The sequence below is a fragment of the Artibeus jamaicensis genome, unplaced genomic scaffold (genome assembly GCF_021234435.1).
Source record: "Artibeus jamaicensis isolate MK-2021 breed Jamaican fruit bat unplaced genomic scaffold, CSHL_Jam_final contig_3113, whole genome shotgun sequence".
Taxonomy (NCBI): domain Eukaryota; kingdom Metazoa; phylum Chordata; class Mammalia; order Chiroptera; family Phyllostomidae; genus Artibeus; species Artibeus jamaicensis.
The window spans coordinates 2347119-2363773 of record NW_026521719.1 but is presented as its reverse complement, the minus strand read 5'-3'; the positions used below and the strand labels follow the sequence as shown (position 1 = coordinate 2363773).

Below are 16655 nucleotides of genomic sequence, written 5' to 3'. Positions count from 1 at the left end.
GGGTATGCCTGATTGAGAGGTAAAGTCTGAGGTAGACCTTGAAGGAGGGAGTTAGTCATGCCAACATCTGGGGCTACAGAACAGCTGGGGCAAAGGCACTAAGGTGGGGGCAGGCTGGAATGTTGCAGTATCATTGAGGAAGCCAATGTGGTAAAACCCAGTAAGAAAGGGACAGGGAAAGACTGGAGATCAGAAACATCTAAGACAAGATCATGTAGGTTCTTGCTGGGAGATGGTGAGAAGTTTGGCTTCTGTGAGTGAAATTAATTTACCCTCCATGTTAATTCCCTTTGTTATTCTGAAGGCTGATTCTTTTCTAAATGTTTCAACCATTCCTACCCACAATGGCAAATGGAAGGATGTCTATGCTTGACTCGGTGAAGAATAAAGTAAACTGCAATTAGCAGCATCTGCATACCTCATCCCCACTCAGTCAGTGGTGAGGTCAGTGAGAATGCCCAAGAGATCAACTTCTTTAGAGTGTAATTTATTTTTTTGTTTGAAGGACTCGTAACTACCAAATATCAAGCAATAAGATTTAAGCACAAAATAATTTCCTAAACAAAATACAGTACATGACTATACCAAAAAGATAAATGTTGTAGTATCTTAAAAATATTTAGGAAAATCAAGACACTAGATATGCAATGAATTAAACTCAAATTGCATTAAAGCTAATTCAATTGCTCTTTCATCATTTATAATCCAGGTCAAGATCTACAGTGCTTCTAACATCACCATGAACCCAAACAATTACTTCTGGAAACAAATCACCGTTTTCTGGTTGTTTGCACCATTTATGCTATAAATATTGATTAAGCACCTATTACATAGTAGCAAACAAACATTCACAATCCCTTGCCCTTACAAACCTTGCAGGGGCCACACTAGAAGAAGAGTTGTCTTGGGCTACACATTAAAGAAATTGTGGCACATGATCACAAAAAAAAATCTCATAATGTTTTAAGCAAATTTATGATTTTGTGTTGGGCTGCATTCATAGCCATCCTGGGACACCTGCAGGACCATGGGCTGCATGTTGGACTCCCCTCCTTAGAGTCTAGCAAGAAAATAAGAACTGGAGAGGAAATTACGTGTGATGACTGGTGTAAAGGGAAAGCACAGGAAGCTGCAGGAAGCGATAACAGGCCACTGTGCCTGCTCTAGAAGTCAAGGAAAACCACACGACGAATGTGCCGCACTGGTCAGCAGTTCCTAACCAACATCATAAAGCCTTTCTCTATTCCTTAGGAGACAAAAAAGTCTTACATATGCATTTTCAAGGAACCCCTCATTATCTTACAATGATAGTGTCTTATGTTCCCTCCAACCCCCCATTCTTGTCAATATTTCAGTTAAAGGAAAAACTCCCAAAGTATTACCATTACGCATGGTTCTTAAAGCTAGCTACCAAGGACTTTAGCTTCTACCTTAAAAATTTTCCATTTTTAATAGGATATTAGATTCAAATTTAAAAAAAAACCTTTGATCATGAAAATCACTTAAGAAAATTATAATCATGCTGAGACTAGCACAAAATAAGCCTCTCTAGATTTCTACTTTTACTTTAACTAACCTTGCAAGTAATTAATGTTTAGATCATTAAGCCATGTACTTGAAAACATGGCTTTAGTTAAATATTTAAGGGAATTAAAGCCTTAATGAATAAACATAACATTAGCATACAAATAAAATCACAGTGTGAATTCCTGCAATGCCTAATAAAACATTAAATTTATACCTTAATAGAATGTGCCTAAAAGGTTAACATTTATCTTCTGCTCAAAATTACATGCAACTCTTTAAATACTAAAGATCTACAATCTAACACACGTTAAAGGGTACATCTCATTTTAGTTTTGTAAATTATCACGGATGGGAAACATTTGACTGCGGTGCTCTGTGACCAACTCTAAGATTAAAGATTGTCTGTATCTTTCAATCTCATGATTACTGATCAAATACATTAGCCCTTCAACTGAAAAAATCATATATGGTGTTCTTAGGTTTATAGTATCTGGAAAAGTTGATTAGTAATAGATCAATCATTTAGTCATTTGGTCAGACAGTAATTCAAGAAAAAAATACATTAGGCATTAGGCACTGTGGACACAAAATGCCTGAGGTACATCTTCTACCCCAGAGCGCTCATCCTCTAATGAGAGTAACTAGAATGTAAATGAATATTAGAAGATTGTGACAAATAACAGTTTAAAATGCTCATTTATACACACAAGATGCTAAAGAAAAACAAAGCAAGAAGACAGGACTTTATCCAGCCTAGAGATATAAGAGAAGGTCCGGGAACCTTCTTACACAAGATGATGCCTCAGCTAAGTTCTTAAAGTGGAGAAGTTTGCTAAGCAAGGGGAAGGTGAAAATAGAAAAAGGAGGAAGAGATTCCAAACTGAGAACACTGCCTAAAAAAGACACCACATCGAGAAGGTGAGGGGGCAAGGTGTTGAGTTACTAACCCCAGGGGTTAAGACCACACTTCAGTACAGCAACCTTAAACAAAAGGAAAACATGCTTGTTAGATTCACACATAATCACAAGTCAATACAACCATGCACTGAGTCTAAAGGGAACCTGATGTAAGACACCAGTATCATCAAATAGTAAATAATCTGACCTTTCCAGAAGTAGAAAATGACCTCTTATTTCTGATCTTTAATTACATACTAAACTATAAAGGCTAGTATGAAAAAGAACTCTGGTATTGTAAAATGTACAGTATATTTGTACTAATAGTAAGTAACATAACAAGAATTATGAGCACTCATATATGGCCACAAACCTGGTACTAGATCTGTGTTCAAGTCCCAGATATGCCATTTCCAAGCTAAATGACCTGGGACATATTATTTAATTTCTCAGAATTTCATTATTAAAATGAGTAACAATATTCATCCCAAAATTAAATAAGACAATACAAATAAGGTGTGCAATGCCTGTGGCATACAGTAAGTACTCAACCAACAGCTATTCTTATTATAGCATCAAATTCAAGACCACAAGATGAGACCAGAGAGACGGACAGGGACCAAGTACCACAGGAGGATTAATGGGTTTAATGTTGCACATGTTGTCAGGGTGCTTGTCTCACACTGAAGTCTGAAGCTGGAGGAGAGATCCAGACTGGGTTTAGGAGACATATCCACGGTAGCTGAAACTATAAGACAGATAAAAGAGCTCAGGGAGAGCAGAGGAGGGAAAGGAGACGGTGGACAAGGGACCATGGAACTCTGAAAACCTTTGAAGAAACCCTTAAAATCGTGGTCAGAAAGAAAGGAGAAGACAAAAAAAAATGGCAGCACTGGAACAGCTTCCAGAAGAGTTAAAAAGTGAACTGTATCAAATACTACAGGTTTGTAAAATAAAAGTAGCTTTTTGGTGATTGCCCCAAACTAAGTACCTCAGAAATAAATGCTCATCTTTCCCCAAACCCTGCAAATAACTAATGCTTTGAATTTACATGGCATGTCTTGACACTTCAAAGCTATTTCAGTCATTTGTCTTCACACTGTCCCTCCAAGGAGAGCAGACACAACTTACCCAAGATTACAGTGCTGAGAAGTTAGTCAACAGCAGCTTCCATGGGAAGTTTAACTACAGTGGTTTGTAAAAGCAATAATAACTATTATTATTTTAAAGGCTAACTTGAACCATTTTCTCTACTTTAAAATTTATTCATATATATGAATATATTTATTCATATTATATATGTATACACACAGATTATATATCAGGTATCCAGGTAGTCTGGTTCATTTTCATTAAGATAACTTGTAATTCTTTCCCCAGACTTAAGCCTATCACAGTCATAACCTAGTTCCTGCACCTAATAGGAGGTACATCACCTAGTGATAGGTATATTCACTAAGTCATGAATTGCATGCTGTTAATAAAAGCTACTTATGATGTTGATGAGTATTTTTCTGCGTAAACCACAGTATTTTTCTGCTTCAAATCCTTAAATAGAATCAAGTCCAAACTCTGCAGCCTCTTCTTCTGCCACTCACCAGCAGGCTATAAGGCCAGGGATTTCCCATCTTTCCTGACCATCGGAGCCACCACAGTAAACAGTCTAACTATGTTGTGCAGCTCGTCATGTAGTCAATTTCTCTTCATCAGCTCTGTAGCCCCAGGATCAAACATACTGGGCACACATTAGCCATATTTACTGAATGAAACAACACAAATATAATTTCTGATTCCTGTTTGCTCAGGACATACTAAGTAGAATTAAAATATATAACTTTAAGTTAAAAATACTGTATAGAACCTAATTAGCAAAAATCTTTACATCAATAACAGTTCAATATTTGAGAATGTAATAAAAATCACCTATCTTCTTATATCAAAATAGCTACAAATATTTTTAAAGTTTACATGCTCATGGTTCTAGGTTAACAGCAGTGTTAATCTCAGTTAAGAGTGGAAAAGATTTTTTAAAATGAAATAATTTTGATTAAAAAAAGTGAAAAGTAGGGATTAAGAGAACCAAAGGCCTGGCTTATATATTTTACCTCATGGTACCTTTTTTATATAAAAGATATAGAAATTAGTACCCAGAAATATAAGCAACAAAATGTTGGCAGATTGAACTCAGAAAACATTTGAATTTTGAATCTTTTCTGAATGACATTATTGCAAGCATTTGAACACCTACACTCTAACCCTCATCTGTTAAATAAGGAAGTCAACACTTCAAATGAGGTAATTACATAAAAGCTATTTCTAACAAAAATATTCAAGTCAAAATAAAATATTTCACTAAAAACACTAAAAAAATTTGACATACCAAAACTGATAAAACTAAAATGCTTTAAACTACATGCAGCAAGTTTTAAATTTAAAAGTAACATAAATATATGAAAAAGGACTTCGAAACACTGTTTAATAGTAAACAGTGAGGGAGTGAAAAAATTACCAGCCCTGGCTGGAGTAGCTCAGTGGATAGAGCACGGGCCTGAGAATCAAAGGATTGCAGTTCGATTGTCAGGGCACATGCCTGGGTTGCAGACCGCTTCCCTGCAGGCCAGTTTCCAGCAGGGGATGCACGAAAGGCAACCATACATTGATGTTTCTCTCCCTCTCTCCTTCCCCTCTATAAGTAAATAAATAAAATCTTTAAAAAAATTACCAAAAAAATTATGCTGTGGTTTCAGATTGTGCTGTAAATTCAGATTGTACAGTGCAGGCTAATATTACACCAAAATCACTATCTAAATTTATGGAGTGCTAACAAATAGTAAGATGACCAAATCTGGGATTATTTGCTAGCTTTTAAATCTTGATCAAGTAAAATTTTTAGTGACAATTTGTTCATTTCTACAATATAAAGTGGTAGAATCAGGATATCTCAAGGTCCCTATCTATCCTAAAATTCTAAAATTCTTACCCTGAGTTAAGAAGAAGCTGTAGGGGGATAAAAAGAAATGTAAAGTATTCCAGTTCTGCATATAGCACATCAGATAATCCTTGCTAATCTGTACGTACAGCTTAACTAAGAAATTAAGAACACAGCGATTTCTATATATGGTACAGATTTATAGGTATATTTATTTAGACCAGGAAAGATGGCTGTTAGACTGTTGTTTCCCCACTGGCAAAAATCTCAGCAGAGATGACATCCCACATCATAGTGTGCTTCCTCAGACACCACACTGATCAACGCACACTGCTTACTGTGGCATCTGAGGCTCTTCTTTTGGACTTGGCTACAGTGGACAACAATTTACTAACAAATTTGAAATAAAGCTTTGCTAGTGTGAAATATGACATCAAAAAACAAGTGGGCAAGGAACTGGTAGTTCCAGCAAATACACAACTGTGGGCAGGAATGGGAGGAGATGGATACAATATAGGGAATTTGAAGGATTTATGCATGTCTATCTCTTTGGGGGAAAAACCCTGAAGTGTCACAAGCAAAGATTAATATTTACAAAACCTGGGTGGTAAGCATATGAGTACTTATATTTTTCTTTTTGGTTAAATAATGGTAAAAATTTTGTATTGTTTTAAATTAATTACAGAATTCTCATTGCCAAAATTCAGTTAAATTAATGTGAATTTTCTGCTTTTCTGAATGGGCCATTCCTGAAACTTCTCATAATGATCTTAGGGAGGTAAATTTCTTCAAGATCCAGATGAAATTAACCCCCTTAAAAAATCCTGCTATCAATTCCTGATAAAAAGTCTTGAAAAACACCTTCCAACTCTTGCATATTCTATCATACTTAACATGCACTATTTCATCAACTAGATATTTGGTATAAAAAGTAGGAGTTCAGAGTATGTAGATGACAATATGGAAGGGTGGGGACCTGCTTACAGGTATTTACTGGTTGAGTAGTGATGAACTTTCAAAATATTATGCTGAGAGAGTGATATAGTTGAGTAAAAAAAAATTAAAGGTGTATGATTCCAAAAGCCACCACTTTATTGGCTTTTGAAATCAAAATTTAAAAACATAATAGAAGGCAAACATATTCAACACATACAACACATACAAAAGGGCCCCGGGCCAAGGAACACACATACACATAGCCTCTTTCTTTGCTGGAAAAGGCAAAGAAAAACAGATTCTCCCACAGACCCCCCCGGAAGGTATGCAACTTTGCTGACACATTTGAGGCTTCTAAAGTCAAAACTATAGGATAATAAATCTGTGTTCTCTGAAATCACAAAGTTAATCTAATTTGTTATAGCAGAAATAAAAAACATTTACATTTTTGTAGGGGGTTTTTTCCTTTCAGGTAATGAAACCAAAAGTCCTTAAGACTTGCATTAAATTTAGTTTCAAATCCTATGTCTAGAAATCATATTTCTCTCTAAATATATAATATATAATGTATATACCTCAAAGACTCAGTCTTAATCCCCCAAGGCAGCAGAAGACAGCAGCCCAGACCTGACTAATGATCCCCTGGTCTGGACCTCTGGAAGGCTAGTGATAACACCTTGACCTAAATTATGTTTCAGTTCCTTTTTTAAATATATTTTATTAATTATGCCATTACAGTTGTTCAGTTCCTGAGCCCATCTGGCTACTGCCCCATGAGACCAGACACAGAGATGCCAGAAAAGACTTAAGAGCTGTCCTCAAGACCTGAAGAGATGATTCATTACCCTTACCCCACCTCCAACCAATCAGTATAACCCCAAACCCCAACCCAAGTGTCCTGGGATTTTGCTCTATATAAGCTGTAACCTACTTGCCATGCCATCGAGGAGTTCAGGCTTTTGAGCATTAGCTTCCTGTTCTCCTGGATGGCACCATCCACCAACAGTCTTTCTCCTTTGCAGTTCTCAGTGTCAAGTGTTTGGCTCTGCTAGCACCAAGTGGATGAATTCTTTCTGTTCTCTAACAGTAACAGGGCCTTAAGCAGGTTTATGCACTAAAAAAAGAATAAAAGCAAACTCTGAGGACAAAACAAAGATTTTTTTAATTTAGAAATAAAATTGAACAATAAATTTTGTGATAAAAGTTTAGATTTATTCGTGCATCCCAGAAGTTCTCTGATCTCTGATCAGATGCTGAACTGAAGTTCACTAGGAAGTGGGAAGAAATGAAATAAAGACTAAAAATTAATCTTGGAAAAGAAAACGGACCCTTCTGCCAGTAACAATGAAAGTATAAAATGAGTTAAAGAGGGTAATTTACTAATAAGCACTTGTCTCCTAGGATCCTAGGTGTTATTTACTGAGTAAGTACTATGTGCAAAGCATCAAATACTTGCATAAATTTTCTTGCTCAAAATGCTGCAGAACAGAAACTGTCCACACTTGACGAACACAAAAAAAAAACTGCCTAAGCTCCTAGGATTCAGATGCAAATCTATACACTACACTGATGCGAATCCAAACACTATACTGAGAAATTAGGCAGACACCACCATACCAAGTGATCAAGGATACCACCACCAGTTATAAGACATAGGGACATCACACATCCCTTGATGTAAAGTACTGAGAGGGATATCTCATCTCTGTGGTACCCCTCTGCCAAATTAATCCAACACTATTTTATCAAATTACAAGAAACCACCAAACACATTGGGTATTCTACAAAACAAGTGACAAGTACTCTTCAAAGTCTCAAGGTTATAAAAGACAAGAAAAGAGTGAAGAACAATTACAGATTGAGGGAGACCAAAGAGACATGACAAAGCAATATGGAATCCTGGAATAGATCTTGGACAGGAAAAAAAGCATGTGAGGGGAGGGGGCATTATGTGCTAAAACTGGTGAACTCAGAATAAACCCTATAATTTACTTAATAGTATTGTACCAAAGTTAATTTCTTAGCTCTGACCACTATATTAAAGTCTCAAAATAAAAAAAAATTAAAAAAACACTATATTATGCTGCTTCTGTAAGAGCAAAACACTTAACTATGGGTCTAGCTATTAGTCTAGCCAAGAGTAATTTACACAGATTGAAAGCCTAGGTTCAGATTCTGACTGGTGGTTAAGTAACAACATGTTGTCTCTGAATTGCCTGGCAGCCTGATCCTGACCCCTCACCTGGACTTGTGCCTTAACACTTGATCTCTGACTCCTGCCTTGTCCATATCACACATTCTGAATACAGCACCTAATCTCTGATTCCAGTTCTCTAGAATAATATGCTCATGGGGAGAACATCTAAGTGAGCACTTTTGGGGTAGGTAAACTCCAAAAGTGCATGATATATTAGATAAGTCAGCAAGGTAATGTTAGAACATAATGTATTAATAAACATCTTATACCCACATTTGCAAACATATCTTCATAAAATATAAACATGAAGAGGAATCTCAATGAGGAGCAGCATGAACAAAAATTTTAAAAATACAAAACAACAGATCATAAAAGCACAAAATTCGATATATACTTTTAATCAGTTTGCTCACCTCTCCTTTATTCTAGTAACTGGAACCACTTGTGAACATTTTTTACATTAAGATGGATACTGCTGATTAAACTGCATACTATATTTTGCAAATATTTATTTAGCCCTTGTTATAAATTTGGCATTTAACAATGATACTTAAAAGATGGGTGTAATCCAACTTGTTTTTCATTCCTTTGACAGTTAACCCTATCCAACACTGAGAAGTATTTACCAATGCTGACTATATTAGACCATGATCTAGATCGGAGAGGTCGAATACAAATATACTGTAAACCACATATGTAAGTTCCAAGTTTCTAGTAAATGCATCTTTAAAAAGTGAAAATATACGATGAAATTCATTTAATATTATATTTTATTTAATCCTATATATGCAAAAGTCATTTCAACATGTAATCACACTATAAAAGACATTAGACATTTACTTATTTTCTTTTTTGTATAATAAACCTTCTAAATCCACTTTGTATTTTATACTTATAGTATCTCAATTTGGACTAGCCACATTACAAATGTTCACCAGCCACATGCAGCTGGTCACTATTCTTCTGGACAACACAGATGTAGAAGCCACTTGGACATCAACACATTGTCCTTTCTCTGAACCCTGTCTTTTCTTTAAACAACTACCTCCAAGATTACACTACACTGCTATGAAAAACAAACACAAAGAGTAATGAGTTTAATTGAACACTTTGCACTGCAAGCTTTTTTGGAGTTTTTAGTTAAATGGACTCAAGGCATTGCTCCTTTCAAAAAACAAAATACATTTTAAAAAGCAGAAATAGAAAAAAATTAAGGGACCGTTTATTATGAATGATCCTCAAATCTTAGTAGAGACTCTGTAATCATCACAGAACATGATTAAAACAAATCTATACACCCGAACACATCTTTGACTGTCAGTCAATCATATTATTTACATTTAAAACACTCAAATCCAAATGAGTTAATAAAGGGGAGATAATTTTAAGTTTCATTTAGAGAAAATTTCTTTTCCAAATGTAGACATATTTTCCTTATAAGTATCGCTTTTCAGATTTATTCTTTAAAAGTTAGTTCATCCTACTGCAAACACTATTTGAAATATTAACAATTTAAAAAATCTCCAACTTCACTACAATTTACCTTTGGCCTAATTCCTAAGTAGACCCGTAAGAAGTCAATATTTATAAAAAGTAACGAACTTAAGCTTTCTTTATATATTGAGCCTCTCAATTATAAAAAACATCATTTTCACTGACTTTTCTAATACAGTGTCTGGCACATGATTATTTTCTCAATAAATATTTGTTGAGAAATGAATAAATATCTAGTAGCGGGCAATGAAAATATATCTAGCACTTCGAAATAAAAAGTTAAGAATTGGGCTCTTTTAATTAAAAGAATTAACTAGGATTCATAAGAAAACTGACGCTTAGCTATTGTTAAGAAAACACTTTCCATCGGTTACTCGCATTTAATACAACACTCCTAAAGAAGAGATATTATCACTCCTCATTTAATATATGAGGAAGGTGGGGCCAAAAATGTTAAAGTCATACACTATAATTATGAAGCAAAGGGGCCAGATTTCAAGCCCAATTAAGTCCTCAAACAAAGCGTGTGTGTGTGTGTGTGTGTGTGTTGGAAAGGGATGTGTGGATTTATGCAAACTATAACCCATGCTTCTCTACTCAAAAAAAAATTCTCATTACAAAAACTTCAGAGGAAAAATAACCGTTTCCAATTCCATACACACGTGTGCAAAACCCAAAACTTAAGAAATTTAAACACATTTAAGTTATAACAATAATAAGCTCTGCTGATGACTTAAATGCAAGTAGATAAAAAGGTAACATCCTCGTATCCTTCCCTCTGGGGACAAATCAAAACTGGGAGTGAAAGCATCCCCCGCAGCCTGGGACAGGATCCACCGAGCACAACAGAGGGGAGGAGGCTCCACTCCCAGCTCCTCCGTTCGCGTCCAGGGGGATCTCCTAAAAGGCGCAGGGCCAGCCAGCTCCAGCCTACCTGACGGGCTCCCGCCGCCGCTTGAGCCAGCTGCAGCAATTGGCCATCAGACTGAACATCCCAGGCCGCTGCTCCTCCCTCCGCCTCCCATCCGAGCCCCGAGCAAGTGTGGGCCCCTAGTTGCCCCCGGGCCGAATCCCGAAGCGGCCGCGGTTAAGGCGGGAGGAAAGAACTAGAGGGAGGTGAGGACCGTCAGTCCGAGGACAAAGTTCGTGTAATACCCCCAGCCCTTAAGCGGACATCGACTGTCCTACAAGCCTGGGACAAGCGAAAAAGGGGCGCCAATTCACAGACCAAAGAAGGATTAGCGGCGCCGACCACAGAAAAGCCCCGCGTCGACGTGCTGACGTTCCTCCAAGGCGTGAAAGGCCCCTCCCAGGCTGGTAAGGTTCTTCCCAAGCACCGCCCTTGTACTCCTCCAATCGTGGTTCGGAGACCGACGTTCCAGGCATCTGAGTGGCTGAAGGGGAGGTTTTTTACTGGGGAGACAGGAGGGAGAAGGGGGAGGGGTCTAAAAGAAGGAGGTGGGGCTCTGGGAAAAGTGGTTCTGTTGCTTGGCAACAGGACAGTTTGGAGATGAACTGAGGGATCCCTGAGAAATGTCTAGCGAGGTTTACCTGCACAGCTATCCAAAAGTGTGTTACCAGCCGAGGGTGCTGCTCCTCATCTATGTCTAACCACAACTGAGATCCAAAGATCTCAGGTCTTATGCGTGTTTTGTTGTGTTTTATACACCAGGGATAAGGATGAACTGAGATTTCTGCAGACTCTTGATTGCACAGCTATAGAAACAATACGCTGGGGCAATAATTATATGGACAAGAAGACAACTCATTTGCTAATTATATCAGTAGGCAGATGAGGTGATGTTTTCATCGGTATAATGATATTGCTTTAGTTACATAAAATGTGAAATAGAATTTTATATTTATTGTGTGGGGGTATGACTACTAAAGAAATATGTTCATTGTAGAAAATGTAAAAACAAACACTAAAAGTACGAAGAAAATCATATCACATAGTCATCAGGCAAAGATAACCATTGTTAACATTTCGATATATGTCCTTTCCAGGATTTTTAGACACATAGATTGCTAGCTGTTTGGTTTCTGCAAGATAGAGAAGGTGATCTACAGGCCGTTTTGTAATCTGTTTTATTTAAACAGATATGTAATATCTGTATTTCTTTCTATAGCCTTGCAAAAAGGAAGTGCATTTCTATGTGAAATAATACATGCATAATATATAGGGGCCTGTGCATACTTTGTTTCTGCTAACATATTTTTATATCCTCATAAAAGGAAATAGACCCTGGCCATCCCAGAGTATCCAGGAGAAAATAGTGGTTTGAAACTAAGGTAGATTTAGGTTTAAAATTATTCTCTTCCCTTTACTAACGTATGTAATCCTAATTCAAACCCATATACACCATTTATAGTTTACTGTCTCTGAAACAAAGTGCCTCAACTGTAAAATGAGAATAATGATACCTACTTTACAAGGTTGCCAAAATGATGAAAAGAGAGATATACAGCTCGTGTGCAGTTTCTAACAAATAATAGCAGATTTTGAAGTGGGTGTTACTTGTCTCTTAAATGTTAATGGCACTTATCCTCCTACCTCCCTCCTAACTGATAGGATATTTTTCACCATTCTCACTTTCCTGCCTTCATATCTTCGACTTTTTTTCCACTTGCTCATGGATACATAATTTCTACTGATTTTCCTAAAATAACTGTCTTTCCTCATCAATACTAGATGCTGCCTCCTGCCCACATTGTCCTGTGCATATACTGAAATGCCTCTATTATACAGTACTAATGAAAAAGTTAAATGGTACCTTCACTATTTTTCTTCCTTCCCTGTTTTTTAATTTCTAATAGCCCACAACATCTACCTCTTTTTTTCCAAGATTATTCACTTTCTTGGGACCCTGACAAACACCATTGTCCACTTTTCTGAAATCCTGTTCCTTTAATTATTTTTTCTTTGTCCAACATCTTAAATATATTCCTCTCAATGTTTTTCCTAACATTTCGCTAGGTTACAATTGCCGGGGTGAGGTGGGGTTAAGAGGGCAGGGCAAGGTAAGGCCACACGTCCTTAATTATGAGCCAGGTTACTACTGTTCTGCTAACTCTTTAATTCCACAATCCAACTTTGTAAATTAATGGTTCACAAACCTAAAAGCACTATTTCTTCTGTCCAGTCTTTTTATCAACTCATGGTGATTGTACTTCTGTCCCATCAAGCTACTCGAAACATATAATTTATATGTGTTTATAACTTATGTCTTCCAAATTACTAGAGCAGTTCTCCTTTTCTTTCACAAAATTTCATACTTTTAACTTTTCTAAATCTCTTTCCCCCCTTGGCTTTTCACAATTACACACTGTTCTGGTTCTCTTTTGATCTCATTGATCATTCCTTTTCCTTTGCTTTCCTTTTTAAAAACATGTTCTCCTAGCGAATCCAATTATTATGTCTGTGCCTAAGGGACTTACTATGTGGACGTTTCTTGAGCATTTCTAGAGCCATATTCAACACCCTTTTTTTAATAATATAATCAACCCAGCTCTACTCCACGGCTTTCTTAGTTCTAACAGTGATACATTACCAAACACTTCTGGTGCCAACATTCAGTCAGTCAGTTAGATAACTGAGTTGAATATTACTTTTCAATATGGTAAGTGCTTTGGTAAACTTATGTGTTGATCATTATTTCTAGTTCTCTTTTTCTTATAACCACGTGAAATTGTTATTCCCACTCTTGAAGTCATAAATTTGCTTTGTCCAGTGAAATGTGCATGGCAGTAGTTGTGTCACTTGTTGGTGAAAGCATTTAAAAGCTGATGCACAATTTCCTATGTTCTCCTTTCCCTTGCAATGTGAAGTGTGGCAGCTTTTGTTAACTTTGAAGTAATATAAAATCAGAACAGCATGGAAAGCTGAGCCAACACCCAGAGGACAGCTGCTTCCAAAGTCCTAAAGCAGACTTCCTACGAGCAAGAAATAAACACTTGTTAACTAAAGCCACTGTAATATTGTGACAGTTTTATCACATTATAACCTAGTTTATTCTGAATGTCGAAGAAAGTCTTACTGCCATTATTCTAGTTAAGAATCTCATTTCATCTCTCTGGGATTGTTGAAATAATATCCTAAGTGTTACTTAGTTTCTTTTATTTTTACCAGCTTGATGAAGGTATAATTGACAAATAAAATCATCATACATATAAAGTGCAAAATATAATGATTTGGTATACATAGACATTGAGAAATTATTCCCACAATTGAGTTAATTAGCACATTTATCACCTCACATAATCTTTTTTTTTTTTTTGGTGAGAACATTTGAGATCTACTCTTGTAGCAAATTTCAAATGTACGATACAGTGTAATTAACGAGTCACCATGCTTTATATCAGATGCTCAAAACTTATTCATCTTCTTTTCCTGCTTTTACTTTTATTAGCATTTATTTGATGCTGAATTTACACCTGGTCCATAAGTTTTTGTTTCTTCAGTTTCCTCTGGGATAGCTTTTTCTTTTATGCAACCTCCTCTTCTGGTTCAGGAACAATCTGATCTTTTGCAGTAAGGATCATCTCAGTGTGGAAGGGAGAGCTCACATATGGGCTCTGCACTGCACCTCGGGAACCTTGCTCTCTGGATGTGCTTAATGACCAGAGAATCTCCATCTAAACCTTCAAGTTCAGCATTACCTTCTGCATTTTAAAGCATGTTCAGCAAAGTTTCAGCACTCCACTGGGACCACCGACCCTGTGCCCAGCCCCACTGCTTGGCCCTGGGCACACCTACCAACTCCACCACGGTAATGAGGGAATGGCACAAGTTGCTCCTGTGAAGTCACATCCTTCAGACACTTGGTGGCTTTAGACATATGCATATCCTTGAAGGCCTGGGCTGTTTTACAGCTGTTCTTAAAGGCAACACAATTTGAACCTTTTTGCTTTTCATGATTTTGTGGGTTTTTCTTGGTCAAGTGAATAGTGAACCATTTTCAGAGGTCACCTCAGGCTGCTTATAGGAATAGACTTATTCATCTTATCAAAAATTTGTGTCTTACCAACTTCTCCCCTTCTCCCATATCCCTTAGCATCTGTCAATCACCATTCTACTCTGTTCCAATGACTTGACCTTTTATAATTCTGCATATATATAATACCATGAAGTATTTGTCTTTCTCTGTCTGGTTTATTTTACTGGAATTTTACCCTCCAGTTTTATCCATATTGTCACAAATGGTGGGATTTTCTTTTTGGGGGTGAGTCTTAATAATATTCTATTATATATCACATATATACAATGTATATGAACATATAGTATATATCTGGTACATATAACACATAATTACATAATACATTTATATATAACATTGGCTTATCCATTCATCTGTGGATGTACACTTCGTTTTTTTTCATATCTTGGCTACTGTGAACAATGCTAAACATGGAAGCATAGATATCTCTGTGAGATAGTGATTTCATTTCCTTTGGTTCTGTACCTAAAACTGGGATTGTTGGATCACACAATTTTCCTATATGTACTATACATGTAGTGGTTCTATGTATATATGTATATAATTTGAATATTTTAGTACTAAAACATATAGTATTTTATGTTACTATATATATATATATATATATATATATATATATGTATTCTGATTTTAGTTTCTCAGGAAACTTCTGTACTGTCTTCTGTATGGCTGTGCCAATTTACATCACCACCAACTGTGTACAAGTGTTCCCTTTTCTCTACATCCTTGCCAACATTTATTTGTTGTCTGTTACTTGGTTTCTAATTCTCCCCAGCTCTGATCCATTTTGTAAACATTTCACAAGGTAACATTCTTAAAGTACAACCACAAAAAATCACTACCGTTTCTAAAACAAATAAACATACAAAAAACCAGCAAATAAAACTACTAGTCCTCGCTGCCTATGATTTAAACACTTTAGCCTGATTGGTTTCACCAAGAAAATATTAAAATATTATTATGGGGAAAAAAGGACAGGGTGGGGCAAAAGTAGGTTTACAGTTATTTGTATGAAAAATAGTACAATAATTAATAAATAATAACATAAGAATTAACTGTTTCCCATACTGACAACTGTAAAACTACTTTTGCCCCACCCTGTATAAATCAGCAAAAGGAAAAATGATCCATAACTCCATCATTGGAAATGATCTCTGTGGATATTTTGGCATAAATGTTCTCAGGCTTGCACTGTTAAATTGAATGTTTATGTGCCAGTCACCGTTCTGGGCACTAGAAATATAGTTGTAAACAAAAAATTTTTTTGAAAGTCCTATTCTCTAGGATCTACATTCTAGTAGTGGGAAGGATGAGGAGGCAGATATTTAAAAAATTAAGTAAACTAGACCATATATTAGTAGAAGATCATATGAAGATGTATAAAACTAGGTAAGGGAATGGGGCTAGAATTAGGACTGGGAATGAGATTAGGTTAGGAATTAAAGTTTGGATAGATTTAGTTGCATATTTATAACTGTACTGAAAACAACTTTGGCCAGATAAAATTGACCAAGTGTTTGCTGATATTGACCTAAAGCCAGATATCACCATCACAGAGTGAAGTTCTGAGATAAATTAAAAATCCAAAAATTTTATTCAAAAAATATATTACTGAATTTTAAGTCTTAAAATTTCTCTATATAATTTTTCAAGTTTAACATTACAATATAGGTATGAT

At 36.2% G+C, this 16655-nt stretch overlaps 1 protein-coding gene across 2 annotated transcripts in view; it reads right to left on the bottom strand.

Moving 5' to 3' along the window:
* Nucleotides 1-11257, bottom strand: part of ARL13B (ADP ribosylation factor like GTPase 13B) — a 71791-nt gene extending 60534 nt beyond the window's left edge. For both annotated transcript variants that reach the window (XM_053662984.1, XM_053662985.1), the window contains exon 1: nucleotides 10915-11257. In XM_053662984.1, coding sequence (XP_053518959.1) covers nucleotides 10915-10973 — 59 coding nt within the window. In that variant the 5' untranslated portion in view covers nucleotides 10974-11257. The remainder of the gene's footprint in view (nucleotides 1-10914) is intronic.
* Nucleotides 11258-16655: the final 5398 nt, after the last annotated feature.